This window comes from Notolabrus celidotus, chromosome 8 (assembly GCF_009762535.1).
Source record: "Notolabrus celidotus isolate fNotCel1 chromosome 8, fNotCel1.pri, whole genome shotgun sequence".
NCBI lineage: Eukaryota > Metazoa > Chordata > Actinopteri > Labriformes > Labridae > Notolabrus > Notolabrus celidotus.
Window position 1 is genome coordinate 5393139 of NC_048279.1, and position 21433 is coordinate 5414571.

Sequence of the window (21433 nt, forward strand, 5' to 3'; positions counted from 1 at the left end):
AGAGAAATTAATTGACTGTTTTCTTTAGCTAGCAAACATTTGTTTATCATTTTAAATTTTAAATTAATTTCATAAATCAATCACATGTGATTGTTTCCTCTCTGAAGCTCCCTCCCTCCAAACACTCATTTAAAGATGAACTCAAAACTTACCCCTTTAAAGCCTACAGCACCTGACCTCTACTCCCTCCCCACCTCTGATCATTTATTCATTTTATTGTTCCCTTTTCATGTTAAGAGTCTTTGAGTGCAGAGAAAAGCTCCATACAAGTCTTATCGATTATTATTATTATTATTTTAATATCTAATTTATGACTCAAAGATTAGTTTCAGTCCTAAAGTCTGAAAAAACTGATGAACTTCCTGTGACGCCTCAGGTTTCATACAGGAGAGAGAAAACAAAGAAAGAGAAATCAAACAGATGAAAAATTATTTTATTAGACATTATTGATGTGACTGTACACATGACGTTTGGATGTATGGCTTCCACATCAAACAACATTTAGCCCACAGTGTCGTTCCAAAGTGCTGAACCGAGAGACGCTGCGTGAAGACGAGGAGTTCAACAGAGTAATGTTAAAATGACCGAAGATCACTTTAGGGTGTTTTTGAGGACGTGTTTTAAAATCACATAAGGAGGTCTACGATCGCTGTAGGAGCTAAAACATGACAGTCTGAGCTATTGAAGTATTTAACACCACAGATGTGTATGATAGTTAAGAAAAGTCCAAGGATAGGGTTTGGGTTTTCAGTGTATACACGTCCTAATTTGAGCTTTTAAATGAAACCACAAATGTAGGATCAACTAATGCACAAATATACATCTATAACAAAGTAGTGATTGATGTTAATTGATATCAGCATGAAAACATCAGAGGGTTAAAAAAGCATCAGAATTATTATAAAATGATGACATTATTGAAGGCTCAGACTGATGGACGACATCAGTTTAAGGCATAGTTCCTTGTAAAGCCCTTAAAGATAACCCAAAACAATAACAAACAAAAACACCTTACATCTACCTGATAACAATCACCTCCTGTAAACGCCTCTCTGCCTTTACACTGACTGATTATAAACGTTGAGAAAATAAAGTTTTCAGGTTAACAGTTTCAAGTAGGAAGCCTCAAAGTGCCTCTGATGGAACACAGCTTTGGTCACGTATAAAAAAAGGCCTGAAGGTTTTAAATAAAGACGGTTTGCATAAGAGAAATCAATGCTCACACAGCAGACCACCTGGCACCCTGGAAGATACAGCAGACACATGATGAGGCAGGAAACATGGGAGTCTGAGAAGATGTTAAAGATGTCATATGGGGGGTGATGAGAGGGATGACTTTAGTAATATCTGATATCTGAGCACAGATTAAAAACATCTTCATCTTAGGCTCTGTGTGGAGTTTGAGCTCTGGGCAGACCCTGGACTTTCTGTAAGCATGATGATAAACTGTCACTGATTAGTTTCAACCTGAATGATACCACATAGACTTCAAACTGTCTAATCATCTGGACCTCTCTGCACTATTGCTCGTGTTGATATTAAAGATGCATTAAAGTGACGCTCCAAACTGCAGGATTGTACAGCCACGTTCACTCTCCTCACGTCTCATCAAGCGTTCATCTCCTCTAAGTCCTCTTCATGCCTCGGCCCATCAGGCAGGCGAAGACGGTCATCACCATTTTTTGGTTGATCTCCACCAGGTCCTCAGGCAGAGCGTAGACCTTAGTCCCGATCTTCCTCGCCATGGAGATGGCGTACCTGACGAGGAGAGGGTCACAGTTAGGATCTCCATGAGAGTGTGTTACAGCTGATTGTACTTTTAGTGATGCGTTCAGGCTCAACATGTGTTCACTTCTGTCTGACACTCTTTAACACTAACTGTGTTATTATCAAACAACGGAGACTTTAAAAGCAACATCTGCAGCTACTAAGAATCTAACAAACCAAACATCAAGTGATTTATGAGGTCAATACTGATGATGACTGTGAGAGGATGAAGTTTAATATTTAGTGGTTACTCTACAGGGCTGATATGTGGCTGAGCGATGAAAGAGTCAGGCTCTAATAACATCAAATATACACACACTGTCACTCATGAAAGTTATCCTGTGTGTTAACATAAAATGTCATTTACAGAAGTAACTCCATCAACCTGAGACTCAATGAGGACATGACTGAAGATTGTCTTTAAATTATACTTTCTCTACAAAACAGAATAATCATGCTCAAGAAACAAACCCGTCTCACACACACCAGCTGAAAACAACATATACATAAACACTGCTGCACTACACCGGAGGAAGAATTACCGATACAGAAGGAAAGGAAGGAAGGAAGGAACAAAGGGAGGAAAAAACATAGGAAGGACAAAACGAACCAAAGAAACTAGTGAATGAAAGAAAGAATGAAAGAAGCAAAAGGAAAGACAGAACAAAGAAAAGGGTAGAAATGACGGTAAGAAACAACAAACGAAAAAACAAGTGAATAAAAGAAAGAAAGAAAGAAAGAAAGACATGAGGGAAAAAACAGAAACAAAGAAAAAGGTGAAGGACAGAGGAAAAATAAATTAAGGGAAAAAGGAAGCATTGAAGGAAGAAGAAAGAAAGAAGGAAAAAAGAAACAAAGAAGCTTAAGGAAAGAACAAAACAAAAAGAAGGGAAGAAAAAAACGCATGAGAGATGGAAAGAAACAAAAGAATGAAGAAACAAGGAAAGAAAAGAAAGAAGTAAGACAAAAAAAAGCAGAGAAAGGGAAGAACATTAAGTAGGGAAGGATGGAAAGAAACAAACAAAAAACAAGTGAAGGAAAGAAAGAGAAAGGATGGGAAGTAAGAAAAGAAAGAAATACATTAAGGAGGGAAAGAAACAAAATAGGAAAGGAAAGAAAGATAGAAAGGGAGGAGGGGTGAAAGGAAAGAAACAAACAAACAAATTGAGGACAAATGGGTTTAGGAGGACAGAGACAGAAAGAAGTGAAGGAAGGAAAGAAACAAAAAAGGAAAGAAAGAAAGAAAGAAAGAAAGAAAGAAAGAAAGAAAGAAAGAAAGAAAGAAAGAAAGAAAGAAAGAAAGAAAGAAAGAAAGAAAGAAAGAAAGAAAGAAAGAAAGAAAGAAAGAAAGAAAGAAAGAAAGAAAGAAAGAAAGAAGTAAAGGAAAGAAACAACAAAATGGAGGGAAAAGGGTTAGGGAGGACAGAGACAGAAAGAAGTGAAGGAAGGATAGAAGAAAGAAAGGAAGAAAGAGTTGATGATTACTTGGCATTGTCGAGTTTGTCTTCGTCTGACAGCTCGTCTTTTTTGACGAGGTCAAAGTTCACACTCTTCGGCTGAATGGCGTCGATCAGGTCGAGGACGGGGAGACTGGTGCCGATGGATTTATCCTGAGCAGAGAGAGTCACACAAACTCAACACATGAACTCACAACCAGGAGAAACTCCCAGTACAACGCTGAGACAGGAGTGACTATCAAACGTTACTGAAATCACTTTTTAGTGCACAGTCAGAGAGACAGGAGGTTTATTTCACCGACAGTGTTTCCTTAAGAGTTACTACAACAAAGAATAACATCACAGCTCTCCAGTGAGAGAGTCATACAAAACAGGATGGTTGTGTGGAGACATTAAACTCATCCTCACGATGGTAAGACTAACCTTAAAGCTTCTGATGGAGGAGCTCTTTCCAGCCTCACTCAGAGTCTTGTTGACCCACGTAATGATCAGCTCATCTCCTGCAACTTCTCCTTCTCCAAGGTCCTCAAGAACGTTTAACGTGTACCTGCAGAGGGATCATACCACCAGGTTCAATAATAAAACACTACTATATCTATATGTCATATTCTAATCCATCACTTCAAACCCAGCAAAGTGTTGTCTCAGTATTCAGGCCTCAGTCACCTCCTCATCAGCTGCCACACCAGGGCCAGAGTCAGGGTTGCATTTCCGTCATAAAGGTCCTGTCCAGCGATTCCCACCAGCGAAAAACCAGCCTTGTCCTTCCCCAGCTCCACAGCATAGTTACAGTTTTCTATCTGTGGTGAACACACACACACACACACACACACACACACACACACACACACACACACACACACACACACACACACACACACACACACACACACACACACACACACACACACACACACACACACACACACACACGGAGGAGTTAGCATGTAGTACAGTAGACATACTGAAACACTGGTCCCTGTGCTGTGTGCTTTAAACTGTGGAGTCTGAGTGAGCTCTGCTGGACTACTATGATAACACGTATCTATCACAGTTTCCTTCCATGATCTGATCAGGAGTTCATATTGTTCTTTAAGAGATCACACCTGTACTAATCTGTGTTGATGGGTCCATAAGAGCCTGATTGTCATGAGCTGCTTCTGTTTAATTTGTGTTTCTGAGTCACTTCCTGTTTTATTTTGTAGTTCTTGCTCCCTGTGTGTCTGGTTTAGTGTTACTTCCTGCTCTTGTGTGTTTCCCTCCTGTGTGATTACTCTCATTAGTTTCACCTGTTCTTGAGTCACACCTGTGTTGATCACCCTGTGTGTGTTAATGCTGCGTTCATGTGCTCCTCGGCTGGTCCCAGTTTCTGAGTTGAGAAGTCATTCTTCCAACTCCATTCACGTGCTTTCTGACCGTTTATTCGATGTGGGATGCTGATAGATATTTAAATGTAGGGGGCGCCATTGGCCAAGTGGTCTAAGCGCATGCCCCATATGCAGAAGATATAGGCTGTTTCCGAAACGGCCTGCTACATACTACTTACTAATGTAGTAGGCAGTAGGTATTGCCTACTACATAGTGCGTTTGAATTTAGTCTGTAGTATGACTGTTCTGTCCGATATGTCATGCAGCATGCTGAGCCAGACTTCGCTGGATTTCCGGTTTCGGAAAGCGGAAGTAAACAACGGCGAAGCCGATAAATAAAATGCTTATTTAGCATCCATTTATGATTTAAAAAGTTAGGAAGTGGTTTATATGTAATTTGATAACTTTCACAGCACCCAAAAACGGATTTCCTCCCGTCAAGAAATGAGGAAAAAGAAAAAGCAGAACGAGCGCTGTGCATTGTGGGAACCAGTACGTGAGGCAGACTGGTCCGATGCATACTGAGAAATTTTCCCAAATCAGTAGACATCCGGGGAGTTTTGGCATACTGCAGATTTTGCTCTTGTTCACATACTACTTACTACATACTGAATTTTGGACATATCAGTACGTACTGCTAGTATAGTAGGCGATTTCGGAAACAGCCATAGTCCTTGTCTAAGCGATCACAGGTTCAACTCCCGGCCTCAACCATTTGCTGTGCGTCTTCCCTTACTCTCTGCTCCCCACATGTCCTGTCTCTCTTCAGCTGTCAAGAAAACCCCAAATCTAACTTCAAAATATTTATCTTGCTTTAACTAACGCTCCTGACTTATTATTAAGGGTTAAACACCACACTAATGTTAATAAATAACTTTTCTAACAAGTCGAGGTCACTCTACGGGAACCACAACTAATGATGATAACAAATTACAAAGTAGATTTGAGCAAAGAGTTGATGTGGAATATGTGAATTAATAAAAAATGTCCTGACATTCACAAAACGTTGTTCGCCCGCAATGTTGATGATGAATATGATGTCTAGTCGATGAGTTCACCCAACTTGCCAGAGTTTACAAGATGTTGTTCCAACTAGAGTAGGTGTTCATTTTCCAACTCAGACACTCATTTTTCCGATGTTTCCGACAGCACATGAATGCAGCATTAGTGTCTGTGTTCCCCTTCTCTCTGTGTCAGTTCATTGAGTCCCTGTCGTTCCTCCTCGTGCTCCCCTTCTTCTGTTTATGGGATCTTGTGCTGGACATTTTGGAGATTTGTCCATGAACACATTGAGTAAGCCTCCTTGTGTTTCCTTTAGATTATTTTTTGTTAAATAAATCTGTGAGCCGTCTGCATCTTGGGTCCTCCATCTTTGTGGTGGAACTCAACGTGACACTGATGATATCAGCCCTCATGTAAACTGGACGGACCCTTATCTAGCCAGAGTAAATGTGACTTTGTTGCATAATGCAAAAACCTGCTAACACGCAGTGTGAATTTAAAATGCATCTTTACTTTAAAGGCCCTGTAGGGAGTTTTGAAATGGCTGAGAAACAGACTGAAAATGATACTGATGCCTCTTTATAACCTTCAATAGCAAACAAGTCCATCAGCAGCAACACTGATACCTTCTCTGTTGTAATGTTTAATGCCTGAAACCGCCCTGAGGGGGTAGGTGTCAGACCACATGATGGACATCTCGCTTCAGAAAAAGCCTTTATTTGACTGTTTTCATGGAAAATAATCTCATTCCCTGATAATGTTGACTGTTAAAGACAACAGGATGAGGCTTTATTGAAAACACTACTTTGCATGTAAAGGACAAGAGATAAGAGGAATCACTTTGTCCACAAGGGGGCGCCAGAATCGATACAAAACAAAAGTTCCTCACAGCAGCTTTAATTAAATTACATGAATCCATTATTATAGAATAACTGACTTCACCCAAACCCTAACCCTAACCGCTCAGACCTTATGCCTCACCATAACCCTTGGTAATAGTCAGTGGACTTTATGCCTAACCCCTGGTAATGGTTAGTGGAAATGCTGGTAGAAGATATAACTTCTTTTTTTTAGGTTTTAACATATTTGTTTTAATTTCTTCTACCTTTTTCAAATGTCCTACGACCGCCTTGAACGGAGGGTGGTTGACTCTGCTGTCCCAGTCCACTGGAACCTTAATCCTCTCATAGAGCTGGAGAATAACCATGGCATCCATCAGATCACTGCAACAACAACAACACACACACACAAGTTCAAACAGAGAGTCATCCATGATGTGTCGTTACGATGATAACCACAGCAGGCGAGAGACACTGACCCGTAGATGTGATGCACAAACGGACTCACTCCCAGAGAGTTCATCCAGTTCCTGAAAGTCCTCTCCTCTCTGGTCTCACCTTCAAAGAGGGAGAGAAAGACGGTGACGTTAAGCTTCAGAGAGACACAGATTATCTAACAGAGGAGTTCTCTTTTGTGCTTACTTTCTAGGTTCCAGTCCTGGTTCTCTGGTTTGGTGAGGGCCGGGTGTTTGTTGAAGAGTGTGGCTACAAAGGCCATGTTGAGCTTTGAGTTTCCACACACCACGTCGGTCGCTGTGACAAACTGGCGGCAGCCGAGGCGGTCGGCCTGTTTGAGCATGCACTCTGCTCTCTTTGTGAGATCTTGCTCCTGGAGACAAACAAAACAAGAAACTCAGATTCAGAGGAAAGAGCTCTGCCACCTGGACCACTGGATATCCTTTATGGAGAACAGTACTCTGTGTTGTATTCAAAACACATGTGCCACTACAGATCCAGACTTTATTCAGACTATAATCAGCTTTACAAAGAAAGAAATCCACATGATTGTCAAAGTTTCACGAGGATTTGTCAACAATAAGTCTGTGATTATTCAGAAAACAAAGTAACTGCTGCTAAGTTTCACTGACATACCCGTGTGTTTACGTGATGATTGAGTGTGTTTAACACTTTTGGCAGCAGGGGGACTAACAGCTGATTCACTGAGGGTTAAATATAAATCTAAAGCTGCTGTGAGGAAGAATCTGCCATAGGAGACAGGCACCAGGTGAGGTTTTCAGATTGAGTTTGGCTCCTGAAGGCAAAGATGTTCGCCTATCACTGATCTGATCTTGTCCTGAACATCATAAGTTAGCTTGTTCTAACAAAAAGTCAAACCCTGCTTTCTTTTCAAAGTCAGATACATCACTCACTGTGAATATTTATTTTTTTAAAACAATAAAGAAAGCTCTTCCTCCAGCAGTCATCTGTTCCTTTTATTGTCACTCCACGGACACATCAGAGATCAGATCAAGCTGAACGAAATTATGAGCATGGTTTATTTTAAAAACACATAAAATATGTGAATTAATATATAAAAACTGAGTAATTACATCAATACAAGATTCTAAAAATGTCTGCACAGTCATATCTGTGTTCTAATCGTGATCGATCATGGGCGCAGTGATCTGTTCTGACACTTCAAATCCCTCGCACTGGATTCAGGCGTTAAATGACTGAACAGAAATAGAGAATCCCTTTGGGGTTGTTTTACACTCAGGGTTTAGTGATGAGGCCGGCTGTGACTCGCTGCGAAGGAGCCAGGAGGATGAAGGACAGAGAGACACAACGACCAGAGTCACACAAAAGTGTGTGTGTGTATGTTTCTGATAAACAAGGTGTCTCCTGAATGTGATTAACAAACCTGACATCCATTCAACAGACTGCAGGTTATTTTATTTATATGGAATTAAAAGAGTAATAAGTACTCAATGACGTTTTATTCTATTTAAATCTGACTGTTTGAAAGAAATTCAAAGTGTTTGTTTGTCATCAAAGCACATTTAAATTGCTTTCTTTATAAATACAAGATTTAATCTTCATGAAGTCGTTTTCTAAACAGGCAGGGAGTCGTCTTATGATGAGGGTAGTTTTATATTTGAATAGAAAATAAAAATGGAAGACAGGAGGAATAATTTAAGTGAATTAGACTAAAATGAAAAGACATGAAATGAAAACGTACATAAAGTCCGGTCATGTCCACCTCGACCCGTGGAGCATCCTCTTTGCTGCCGTCAGGTGCGATCTGCTCGAGCAGGTGGAAGTACGCCTTGGAGTCCTGCACAGAGGAAAAACACAACAACACTGATATCTACTCCTCGTCCAACATGTTGACTCTCCCATGGGTTGATTTTAAGTTTTTACATCATGTTTCAAATATTTAGTTCAGAATTCATGTCAAACACAAGCTCAGCTCTCTGACAGAGACTCAGAGACTGAAGTCAGTGAGTGATGGTTTTACAGAGACAGACTCAGAGACTGAAGTCAGTGAGCGATGGTTTTACAGAGACAGACTCAGAGACTGAAGTCAGTGAGTGATGGTTTTACAGAGACAGAATCAGAGACTGAAGTCAGTGAGTGATGGTTTTACAGAGACAGACTCAGAGACTGAAGTCAGTGAGTGATGGTTTTACAGAGACAGACTCAGAGACTGAAGTCAGTGAGTGATGGTTTTACAGAGACAGACTCAGAGACTGAAGTCAGTGAGTGATGGTTTTACAGAGACAGACTCAGAGACTGAAGTCAGTGAGTGATGGTTTTACAGAGACAGACTCAGAGACTGAAGTCAGTGAGTGATGGTTTTACAGACAGTCTCAGAGACTGAAGTCAGTGAGTGATGGTTTTACAGAGACGGACTCAGAGACTGAAGTCAGTGAGTGATGGTTTTACAGAGACAGACTCAGAGACTGAAGTCAGTGAGTGATGGTTTGACAGAGACAGACTCAGAGACTGAAGTCAGTGAGTGATGGTTTGACAGAGACAGACTCAGAGACTGAAGTCAGTGAGTGATGGTTTTACAGACAGTCTCAGAGACTGAAGTCAGTGAGTGATGGTTTTACAGAGACGGACTCAGAGACTGAAGTCAGTGAGTGATGGTTTTACAGAGACAGACTCAGAGACTGAAGTCAGTGAGTGATGGTTTTACAGAGACAGACTCAGAGACTGAAGTCAGTGAGTGATGGTTTGACAGAGACAGACTCAGAGACTGAAGTCAGTGAGTGATGGTTTTACAGAGACAGACTTAGAGACTGAAGTCAGTGAGAGATGGTTTTACAGAGACAGAATCAGAGACTGAAGTCAGTGAGTGATGGTTTTACAGACAGTCTCAGAGACTGAAGTCAGTGAGTGATGGTTTTACAGAGACGGACTCAGAGACTGAAGTCAGTGAGAGATGGTTTTACAGAGACAGACTCAGAGACTGAAGTCAGTGAGTGATGGTTTTACAGAGACAGACTCAGAGACTGAAGTCAGTGAGTGATGGTTTGACAGAGACAGACTCAGAGACTGAAGTCAGTGAGTGATGGTTTTACAGAGACAGACTTAGAGACTGAAGTCAGTGAGAGATGGTTTTACAGAGACAGAATCAGAGACTGAAGTCAGTGAGAGATGGTTTTACAGAGACAGACTCAGAGACTGAAGTCAGTGAGTGATGGTTTTAAAGAGACGGACTCAGAGACTGAAGTCAGTGAGTGATGGTTTTACAGAGACAGACTCAGAGACTGAAGTCAGTGAGTGATGGTTTTACAGAGACAGACTCAGAGACTGAAGTCAGTGAGTGATTGTTTTACAGAGACAGACTTAGAGACTGAAGTCAGTGAGTGATTGTTTTACAGAGACAGACTCTGAGACTGAAGTCAGACACTCTCTCACCTTAATGTCTCCAGAGAAGTTTGAAATGGACATGCCAACTTTCTTCAGGTGGAAGTTTGCCCAGCGCAGCAGCAGCTCCTCAGGACTGAGCTTCATCAGCTCCTCCAGACTCTCTCCTTCCTCCAACAACGCTGCGATGGCTGCACACACAAACACAAGCAGGGCTCGGATTCATAAGAGACGATGGAGGGATGAATAAATACAAACTGAGTCTGACTGTGTGTGTTCAGACCTTCATTGCGGCTCAGCTCTATGTCTGCAAACAGTCCTATTTTGATGATCTGCCAGAGGAGGCCGAGCACCAGGTGAGGTTTCCCCTCCTTCAGATCTTGAGCGCCGATATTGACGACTTGGCAGCCGATAGCCGAGGCTGAGTTCAGAGCCAGGTTCAGATTCTCCTGTCAGGGGCAAGAAAGTCGGATTCGTAGGTTAAAAAACAAGACATAAAAACAACTTTCAAACTGACAAACTATTGAGTTTGAGAAAGTTTTACAGCTTAGTGAGTTAGTTCCCTGTGAATTCAGGTTTTGAGGCACTAAAGGGCAACTTTTAACTTTCACAAGCAGCCTCGCAGTTTGAGGTCCTCTGACAAGGTCCTTCTGTTTGTCCTGCAGTCCAGACTGAAGACAAAAGGTGAGTGTGTCTTCTATAGAGCACCTGGAGTGTGACACAGCCTGCCAGAGCAAATAATACTGGCCCAGTTTTGTTTGGTACATCTCCTCTAAAAATACATTTTTAAGAACAGACTCTGATATCAATCATTTTAGTACTATTATCCTGATATAACGTGATATTCAACCTGGGAACTGTTTTATCCCTGATGGTTTTATTTGCTCCTCTCCATCACACAAATATATATACTCCATAACTTCCTTTATTTATATCTATTTATTTTTAATAATTCCTGTGTTGTTGTTTTGGGCAAAGCCCTATGTATATTGTATTTTTAAAAAGTGTAATAGAAATAAATAATCATCATAAATTAGAATTATTATTAGTATTACAATTGTTAGTTTATTATTATTATTATTATTATTATTATTATTATTATTATTATTATTATTATTACTACTATTATATTCATTATGGTCGTTATTATAATAATTATTGGAATTATTGTTATTATAATAATTATTATTATTGTTTTGGTAACTATTTCTATTCATAAATAATTGTTTCTAGTATCATTATTCATAGAAGTGGTATTATTAGTACAACTATTTTTATTTCATTATTATTAATAATATTTGTTATTATTTATATCATGGTTAATAATATGATTATTTGTAGTATTATTACTGTTAGTAGTAGTATTATTAGAATTATTATTGTTATTTCATTTTTTTTTCATTATTGTTTTTATTATAATAATTATTGTTATTGATGTTACTATAACTGCTATTGTTATAATAATTATTATTATCATCATTGTTATTAATATTATGATTATTAATATTGTTATTTTTTTATGACAGAGGCTAATGTAGGGGTCTAATGTATTTGATATAATGTTCATATTCTAAATCAATGCTGTGGGTTGCCTCACATTTTTCCTTTTTCACAAAAATCTGGATATTAATAACTGGTTTTAGAATCTGTTGGTTATATTTTCTCTGTGTTACTCAGCCAGCAAAGCTTCATAATTGAAATTGTTAAACCAGTTTATATTGAAACATCTCAATAACTCTTCGAGCTGTGTCAAAGGGTTAAAGCTCTCAGAGATGTTTAGTTTGACTTTCTGAATTTCTCACAAAGGGAGAGTTGATCCTCTGTGTCCATCAAACAAATGTGAGTCTCCAAACCAGAGAGTCCCCTCACTCATCTGATCATGACACCACATGTTTCTCACAAGTGCCGTACACTTACACCTGATGTAAGAACCCTGACTCAAGCTTTTCCACCAAAGTGAACTCACTCACAAATTAAAAGAGTTCAGTTAAACTGGTTCTTAATCTTGTGCCTGTTTTAGAAGTGCCACATATTAAACTGGAACGTAATTTAATGAGTTTATTTTCTATGGTTTCAGTTTTGATGTGAAATCTGACTAACAGTGATCTCAGCAACACTTCCTGACCTGCATGGTGAACGGCGTCAGCTTCTTTTTATTGATGGTCCTCTCGTCGATGGTGTCTGGTACGGAGAGGTTGATGAGTTTACTGCAGTGACACAGAAGATAACATCATGTTAAGAAAACAAACGGATTCAAGGCTTTGAGGAAGACTGGAAACAGAGCTGAAGACAAAGAGAAGATACTTTTTGGAAAGATACAAACATATAAATGAAGCGTGGGATGATGTTTGAACTCTGCTGTGAAGCTGAAGAGTCAGATCTATCAAACATTTACCAAAGCACGATGCCGTCCTTCACTGCTTTGAACAAAGCGTCCGTGTTGGGGTCGATGGGCACGATGTTCTCACAGTCTGGATCCTTCTCCAGGGAGGAGTTGATGTAGTTTGCGAAGGCAAAGCGCTCCTGCTCTGAAACACAGACGAGTCAACATCACACCCGTCTGTCACTGCCATCGTCTTGGTCTGATGGTCACAGCTGGTTTAAACTTTATCACACTATCATTCCCTGCTTGAGGTATCAGTGTTACTAACCAGAGATTGAATGTTGAGTTCCTTCGCTCGAGATCTCGCTGGTGCCCCCGATGGCTACGATGCCTTCTTTCTTGTTGAGAGCTTTCTTGAAGCCCTGAGCCAGGCGGTCATCCTTCAGTTCATGGAAAATCTGAGCGGAGACACCAGAGCACAAAACTTAAAGTCACATTAACAAAGAGACTCGTTCTTTTCATGTGTTTTCAGTTCATCAGCTCTCTCTCCTTTAAAGTTAGCTCTGTTGTTTAGTTCAGCTACATAAACACTGATTATAGCTGCGAGTCCGTCAGTCAGTCGTCAGTGTTACCTACAGCTGAGAACTCCGGAAGGTCGATTTTGCTGTCTTTGTTTTTGTCCAGCTTCTCCAGGAGTTGTCTGAGCTGGTATCCCGGCATCGTATATCCCACCTCGGACAGCAGGTTTCCCAGTTCAGAGGCAGTGATGTACCCGTTATTATCCACATCTAGAGAGGAGGAGAGGAGACAAGAGGGAGAGAGGAGGGTGAGGAAGTGATAATGAATTTCTTAACTTCTGATTGATGCTCACCATCAGGATTCACTTGATCCCTTGCTTTTCTTTTTTTTTTTTCAATTTTCTTTTTATTTAAGTTCAAGATAGATTTATACAGCACATTCTCAAATTATCACTTTTTTTCCACAAGAAAAACAAAGACAAAGAGGACAGACAAAATTACATCAAACAAAGAAAACACAACAGTCCATGTGTAGCAGGGAGTTACAGTAAAGCTGTAGATTTTACCTGAGATCCGTTCTATGTGGGTTAATGAACTCAATCCATCCTTTCCAACATTTATCAAAAACATCACTTTTGAGCCTCAGAGTAAACGCTAGTTTTTCCATTACAAAAATGTCATGCAGTACATTAAACCAATCTACTAATGCAGGTGAATCCTGACATAAACACTTTTTTCGTTATGGCTTTTTTGCTGGCCACCAGCATTACTCTAAACATGTACACTCTGGAAAAGCCGAGAAGTTGAGGTGGTATCTTCCCCAGATACAATACTTGAAAACATAAATCAATCTTAGTTTTTAAAACTTGTTCCATACTATCTCTGATTGACTTCCAGTAAGATCCCTTGCTTTTCTAAACACTAATTTTAAACCTTGAAGTCAGTTTACTCACTAATAGTTAGAATAAATGTTTGTCTAAAGTCGTCTGGAGTTTCTCTACAAGTCAAGATAAGATTAAACTTTATTGATCCTGAAGGACATTCAAAAGTTTCACAATTCTTTCATACTACTACTATCCGTCTCTCTCTCTCATCTCCCTCTATCCCTCTCTCCAACACGGTCTCAGCAGATGTGTGTCTAACATGAGTCTGGTCCTGCTGGAGGTTTCTGCCTGTTAAAGGAAGTTTGTCCTTGCCACTGTAACTTGCTAAATGCTGCAAAGTGCTCTGCTCATGGTGGATTAAGATGAGATCAGACTGAGTCCTGTCTGTAAGATGGGACTGGATCTGATCCTGTCTTGATGTTGGGTCTTTGTTAATAATAGAACATAGAGTACTGTCTAGACCTGCTCTGTTTGGATCGAGTCTGAGGAGAATGTTTGTCATTTTTTTTACAAGATATCCCCGTTACAGGAAAAATACCAAAAGCAAGTAATTAATAAACATGAACCACAGAAGCCCACAAATACACTATAGGGACAGAAGTTTTGGGATGCCTGAACATCACAACGACAGGGGCTGTGATGATATTGTATTTAAATACTATATATTAAGTTGTTCCCCTTGTGCAGCTCTAACAGCTTCCACTCTTCTTGTAGTCTTTCCACAGATGTTGGAGTGTTTCTTTGTGCCCGTTCATTCTGTAGAGCATTTATGAGGTCAGGCTCTGATGTTGGACGAGAAGGTCTGGCTCACAATCTCCTTTCCAGTTCATCCCAAAGGTGCTGGATGGGGTCGAGGTCAGAGCACAAAGGTGGGAGCAGAGGATTGTCTAAAATGTCTCAGTATGCTGATCGTCTTCACTGAAGAGAAGGGGTCTGACTGAATCACCTGAATTCAATCATTAACAGGTGTGGGCTTTTGTACATATAGTGTATGTTGGGCTAAAACATGTGTTTGCTTTGTTGCTGAGAGTCAGATGAGTTGAAGGATACCACTCTCATGTCTGTCTGTTAACAATGAAACTAAAGCCAGAGGACAAAGATCTGTCTTCAGATAACAACATCCTGCACCAGCACCTGAAACACCTCTGAATGAAAACATCAGGTGAGGTGGATTCATTTTCTGTGGACAGAGACAGAGTGTATCTGAGCAAACTGCATCTGAGTGAACTGTATCTGTGCATTTAAAATCAGATGTACGGCATCCATCTGTGTACCTCACTCTCAGCAGGAGACATTAATGTGAGCCACAGCTGAAATATCAAAGGTTTCAATTCCTTTCATAAATGTCATAAAAAGCATCTGTCCGTCATATGGAGCACGCACACACACACACCAGCACACACACACCATGTGTTGGTCAGCTGCCTGGATGCACTTCACACGTGATGTTCATTCATCCTGGTCTGGTGGGTCTCTGCAGATTTGTACTCACCCACTTTCTCGAAGCCCTCCCTGATCTCCTCCATCTCCTCGGCAGACGTTGAAGACGACATTCTGGTTACTACAAAACAAAACAGGAACAAAACAGGAACAATGATGGGTTTAGACACTGCTGTACACACACCTCACTTGATCAGTTGAATCAGGTTACAACTTGCTTTGCATCAAATGACAAAAACAACAACCCCAAGCACCCTGACAGCCCTCAAAAACTCATCCAACACTGAAAATCAACTCTGATCACCACTCTCAAACCCTTCTTCAGGGTTGTTCTGAAATCTTGGTACAACTACAACAACAGAGCCCTCACCTGTGGTTTCTAGTTTGGCAGACCGGTTCAGATCTGATGACCTGAGGGGCCTGCAGTGGAAATATCTCAAATATAATCCTAAAAGCAATCGAGGACTTCACTTGCAGCGAGTGCAACGCAGCTAAAATCAGAGTGATGCTACCAGTCTGTGGTGGTGGAGGGGCATGGTGTGGGTTCAGCTGTCGGGGAGAGATGTGTGGTGCTGAGCAGTGCCGGAGTTAATCAACACAGGTGAAGACTGTTCACTGATTGCTCTCCTCTACCCTGCAGTAGCAGGCTGGACCTGGGAGAGAGACAGAGAGAGCAAGAGGCACAAGACCGGGCCCCTGCTGTGTGCATTTGACATAAAAAGCTTCTGAACAACAAAAGTAGATTTGTGTTGAATGTAATGTGTAAAGAAAATAAAGAAAAGGTCACTGTAGACGTGTGTGGTCATTAGGTTGACCCTTAAAGACCGTCTTGTGTTACACAGTCCCTTTCCAGAGACAAGAAGCTGCATTTAAAAGCAGCGTGAAGGCTTTTCAGATGAGTCTGACCCACAGACGCTAAAAAGGGAGGTACAGGATACAAGACAGGAAATGATGAAAGCATTTCTCTTTGGTGAGGATAACAGGATCAACCAAATATATGACATGTTGTGCTTCAATGTCACTGTCACTGAACCTACTGGAGCTGCAGAAATCAGAGTAAAGAGTCAAGTCAGTATCTTTTGGATTCATTTTTAAATTGAACTAATTTCCTTCCTTGGTGCTTTTTGAGGCCAATAATTCGGATTATGTCAGAAATGTTGATTTATGACGTTTACTCAAGAAACATCAGAGACTGTATGTAAAATCTAGAATATAAATCAAAATCCTTTTTCTTGCCTACAAAGCTCTTAATGGTCAGACACCTTCGTATCTTAAAGAGCTCATAGTGTCCTATCACCCCTCTAGAACACTACGCTCTAAACATGCAGGCCTGCTCATCATATCTAAAGTCTCCGAAAGTAGTATGGGAGGTAGAACCTTCAGTTATCAGGTCCCTCTCCTTTGGAATCATCTACCAGTCAGACTGCTGGGGGAACTGGCACACTTACACACTGGGATCCTATCTCACCCCCTTCCCCCCAACACCCCCATCACTTACTTTAACTCTACCTGTCCCATTAAAGTTACTAACCATAGACCTTTCTGGAGTCCCTGAGCTACCTTGTCTCGTAGGTTCCTCTGAGCTGCCGTAGACGTCCTCCTGCTGTGGACGTTCCAGACTCCAGCTGATACGACTGATTGCCATGTGATCCAGGCTCTTACTGAACAGACTGCTGAACCACAAAATGTATTAAGGGCTCAAAAAGTCTAAGAGAGATCCCTCACACACTTGACGATTTGACAGTGGGACAGCCCTAAACCCTCACAGACTTAGCAGGAACACGCCTCAAAGTCAGTGAGTGTGGACATTGAGATTGGACCTGTTTCTTTTCCATACAGAGGTCCAGTTTATTCGCCCCCTGTGTTGAGATTGGCTTGGTAAATTCTGTTATCCTTACCATACTGAGACCACCTGACAGTGTCTGCTACCTGATTGGTTGGGCTGAGGCAGCTTCTCTGTTCAGTCCAGTTGAAGAAGAGATTGGGGCGCTGGTTTGGTCTCGTGGTTGTGCGCCCCATGTTCTGAGGGTATAGTCCTAAAGCTGGCAGCCCGGGTTCAATGCCAACCTGCAGCCCCTCTCTCTCCCTGTTTCCTGCTCTATCACTCTCCTATTTTCTATGTATGAAGGCATTAAAAGTGAAAAATATCATTCAAACAAGTTAAAGAGAGAAGGAGACTTTGATTACCATATTAAGAAGGTGTCTCTGAAGCTGTCCCCTCCTATAAAGGCTAAAAAATAGAAAGAAAAGTGTAAAATGTGGTTTCTCATGTTACGTGATCTCCTGGTTAGAAGTCCTGTGTTTGACCTAATCTCCTCATCTGCAACTTGTTTAAATGTGTCCTCTTCTCTATTTCCCTGTCCCTCTTCCCACCTCCTTTTCTTCCTCTCCTCTTCCTTGTTTTGATGAAGTATCACTTCCTTGTTTTTGACCAATCGGCCTGCAGGTGGTCACTTAACTTTTGTGCTAACCCCTGCTGACAACAGCTTTGAAAACCGGAGTAGGTCACAACACGTCAGATGTTTGCCATGTCAATGAGACACATTTTGATTGTATTTTAACCCTGCGGTGTGCTTTGGAGTTACATTTCTTCCCATGCAACCATCCATTCACATCAAGCCTCTGAGGTTATCCAAAGAGCACCTGTGTCATGTGATCAACACAGAGACCCAGCAGAGCTTCTGCTCCTCTGCCTGCAGAACAAGAGGGCTAGATTTAAAGGTGACATATCATGCAAAATTGACTTTTTAATGGTTCTCTACCTGAAATATGTTTCCCTGGCATGTCTACAAACCCCCTGAGAATGAAAAAAATCCATTCTGCCCCTGTTTTGATTTCTCCACCTTTCTGTAAATGTGTGTGAAACGAGCCGTTTCAGACTTCCGTGTTTTTGTTACGTAACAACAATATCCGGTCTGTCACAGAGTCAGAGCTCGGAGCTTGTTCAGCCCATAGACTGTATAAAATAATACTGAATCCCTCCTCCGTTTTTCATTACCTGCACAAATGTGTGCTAACAAGGAGCTTAGGAGGGAGGCATGCTAGTTGTAGGCTGTCTTAATAAACACAAAGGTCGGTTTTACTCCCCATGTCTGCAGATTTGAAGATCTAGTGGATGATTTTTATTTATCATGGATAAGTGCTAGCGCTAGTTAGCATAGCCACATAGCTACATGTTCGTAGCTGTGTACCAAGACACACGTCTACATACTGATAAATAAAACAACAAGAAACACTAAATCTGTGACCAATCCTTCAGAAAGGTCCTGCTGCAGGCGCCTCTCCGTCAGGATCAGATTCTGGATCAGATTCAGAGGGTTGAAGTAACGTGATCTCTGAGCAGCCGTGTATATTCAGCCAACATGTAAACATTAGATCAACGTGCTGGAGAGCCGAGGCACATCCACTTCCTGAGGGGGCGTGGTCAGAGGGAAAACAGAGTGTTCTGAGGAGGACTGAAGAAGAGGGTTTTTCAGGCATGCCAAAATCGGATTTCAAAGTGTTTTTTTGAGCATAAACTTTAAAGACATGTTTTGGGGACCTCTTAGACCAATATATATTGATGAAAAAAGTGTGATATGTCACCTTTAAGGCTGAAATTAGTCACTACAAGCTGGTCTTACCAGCAGCAGCAAACCTGCACTGAACTGAGAAAGACAGGGAGTTATAATGTTTAAGTATTATACTGTATCACCACCACAGACTGTATAAATAATGGACATAGTATCCATGACGTCACCCATCTGTTTCTGAGCGCTGTTTGAAGCCAATCGTCAGCAGGAGCCATATTGGAAATGCTGAACTCAACCAAACATAGTGTGACGTAAAGAGGTGGGACTTCGAGCCTCCTCTTTAACAGCTACAGTGTTCCTGCCTGTCAGTCAAGTCAGTCATGTCCTTATTTGGGCAAAAACTTGTAATCTTAATATCTTCTGGACTGTCGCGGTTAACCCCCCGTACAGTGTGTGCCGATAGAGAAATGAGCTACGTAGACCCAAGCCGTTTTTTGAACCAGGCTGTAAACATGTTTATTCCTGCTGTAAAGTTCTTCTTTGAATGGGTGTGTATGTGGTTTCCTGTGTTTCTGCAGCCAGCCTCAAGTGGATTCGCGATGAACTGTGGTTTATGACACTTCTGCATGGGCTTCATATTTTGAGACCGGAGGTTGCTGCTTGTGCATCACCTCTCCTTTCAAAATGTCATGTGAAGTATTTTTGCTCCTGATTCTAACAGATTCATGACCCTCCAGCTTATTGATTTATGTTCAGAACTTGAGCCTCTGAGAGCAGCACAGACAGATATTCGTCAGATTGTCTGGCTCACATCTTTTTAAACCTGGTCCATGAGAAACATTAGCATAGCAAGTGCAATAATACTGTATTAAATATTAAATGCTGAAGTCAGCCTGGAGCCACACTACAACTTTAAACTGCACAGTTCAGGTAACTCAGCTGGACATACACTACCAGTCAAAAGTTTGGATACACCTTCTCATTCAATGGTTTGTATTTATTTTAATTATTTCCAACATTGTAGATTAATACTGAAGACATCAAAACTATGAAATAATCTGGTTTTACCATAATCTGGATTACAACAGTAGTCAAACAGGGCTATCCATTGTGTACTAACCCTACCTCTGAACAACACAACTGATGGTCTCAAACACATTAAGAAGGCAAGTCATTCTACAAATGACCTCTTGACAAGGCTCATGTTAATTAGAAACCATTCCAGGAGACCACTTCATGAAGCAGACTGAGAGAATACCAAGAGTGTGCAAAGCTGTCATGAAGGAAAAAGGGGGCTACTTTAGTTTTGATGTCTTTGGTATTAATCTACAGTGTGTCAAATAATTAGAATAAATACAAACCCTTGAATGAGAAGGTGTTTCCAAACTTTTGACTGGTAGTGTAGATCGTAGCTTGATGTTGTTCAGTAACACATCAGCCTGGAGGCCGCCAGATAACGTCTCATAGATTTATGTAAGTTGGCCTTAAGTGTTATTTCATCCTGTAAAGACAGATACACACCATTTGGAGGCGTTTATTGTGGCTTTTTTTAACTATATACTAAAAAAAAGAAATTGATCAACAACTTTAACCTGTTCTTTATTACGCTGAAGAAAAAAGCTGACTTTGAATGCATCATAAGATTTGTTTTCTGACCCCCACCTCTGTAGACTTCTCTGTTAAGAGTCCATTATCTCTCCGCTTATGTGTTCATCTTCCATCTTTCTGGCTGCACCTCATTTTTTCAATAATTGTTAAAGATAATTTATGATTGGCTGTATCTTTAAAATATATTTGTGAGTTGTGGTAATCTGTCTTTTAAATTCCACCAAATACATGAGTGAAAGGAGGGGGACATATTATCCATTTCACATCTCTTCAAAAACAAATAAATCCTCTTAGCGGCGGAGCTCTGGACGATGCTTTTTGTGGTAAAAGGCAAAAAAAAAAATAAGCTAGACAGCTTAATGCATCATACCAGATAATGTTATAGAAAACTCTGTCCTAGATACACAGTCCCAGTGAAAAGAGACAAAAAGATGAGCCTGTGTTTGATTCAGTCAGAGAGAGAGGGAGCTGTCTGAGAGCTCTAATGTATGAAGATATGACAGCTTGATGTTTTATCCCAACAGATAATCAATCCCAGCTGAGCAGGCGGAGACAAAACCTTTAGAGGTCTGGTTTTCAAAATCATATACATGGTCTCGTAGCTGTTTTTCCACTTCTCCATTAAAGACCTGGTTTAAGAACTCATCCAATCAGCTCCAACTTAAAGAGACTGAAGACCTCCTTCAGACTGCATCCAGTGACTCTGGATGTTAGTACAGTGTGTAGTGTACTATGACCTTAACACAGCATTAGCATATAAACAAATTCACCATGCATTAGCAGCAATATGCAAACAAAGGGGCCACATGGTCAAGCACAGCCTGTGATGTAATGTTGACTCTGATATTCGTCCAGTGCTGATCTCCAGGAGATCATAGTGTGAGGGCATTGTGTTTGCA

At 40.8% G+C, this 21433-nt stretch overlaps 1 protein-coding gene across 2 annotated transcripts in view; it reads right to left on the reverse strand.

Moving 5' to 3' along the window:
• Positions 1–415: 415 nt before the first annotated feature.
• LOC117816988 (plastin-3-like) overlaps positions 416–21433 on the reverse strand; it is a 23111-nt gene continuing 2093 nt past the window's right edge. Inside the window, exons 1-16 of one of the 2 annotated variants that reach the window (XM_034689412.1) lie at positions 15785–16002; positions 15467–15535; positions 13209–13360; positions 12901–13030; positions 12645–12777; positions 12375–12456; positions 10533–10698; positions 10301–10440; positions 8613–8708; positions 7076–7262; positions 6913–6991; positions 6700–6817; positions 3891–4024; positions 3648–3771; positions 3253–3377; positions 416–1758 (exon numbers count right to left, since the gene is read on the reverse strand). In XM_034689412.1, coding sequence (XP_034545303.1) covers positions 1626–1758; positions 3253–3377; positions 3648–3771; positions 3891–4024; positions 6700–6817; positions 6913–6991; positions 7076–7262; positions 8613–8708; positions 10301–10440; positions 10533–10698; positions 12375–12456; positions 12645–12777; positions 12901–13030; positions 13209–13360; positions 15467–15527 — 1860 coding nt within the window. In that variant the 5' untranslated portion in view covers positions 15528–15535; positions 15785–16002 and the 3' untranslated portion in view covers positions 416–1625. Of the gene's footprint in view, positions 1759–3252; positions 3378–3647; positions 3772–3890; positions 4025–6699; positions 6818–6912; positions 6992–7075; positions 7263–8612; positions 8709–10300; positions 10441–10532; positions 10699–12374; positions 12457–12644; positions 12778–12900; positions 13031–13208; positions 13361–15466; positions 15536–15784; positions 16003–21433 lie in introns of those variants that run through there. The other variant, XM_034689413.1, reaches the window with a different exon arrangement.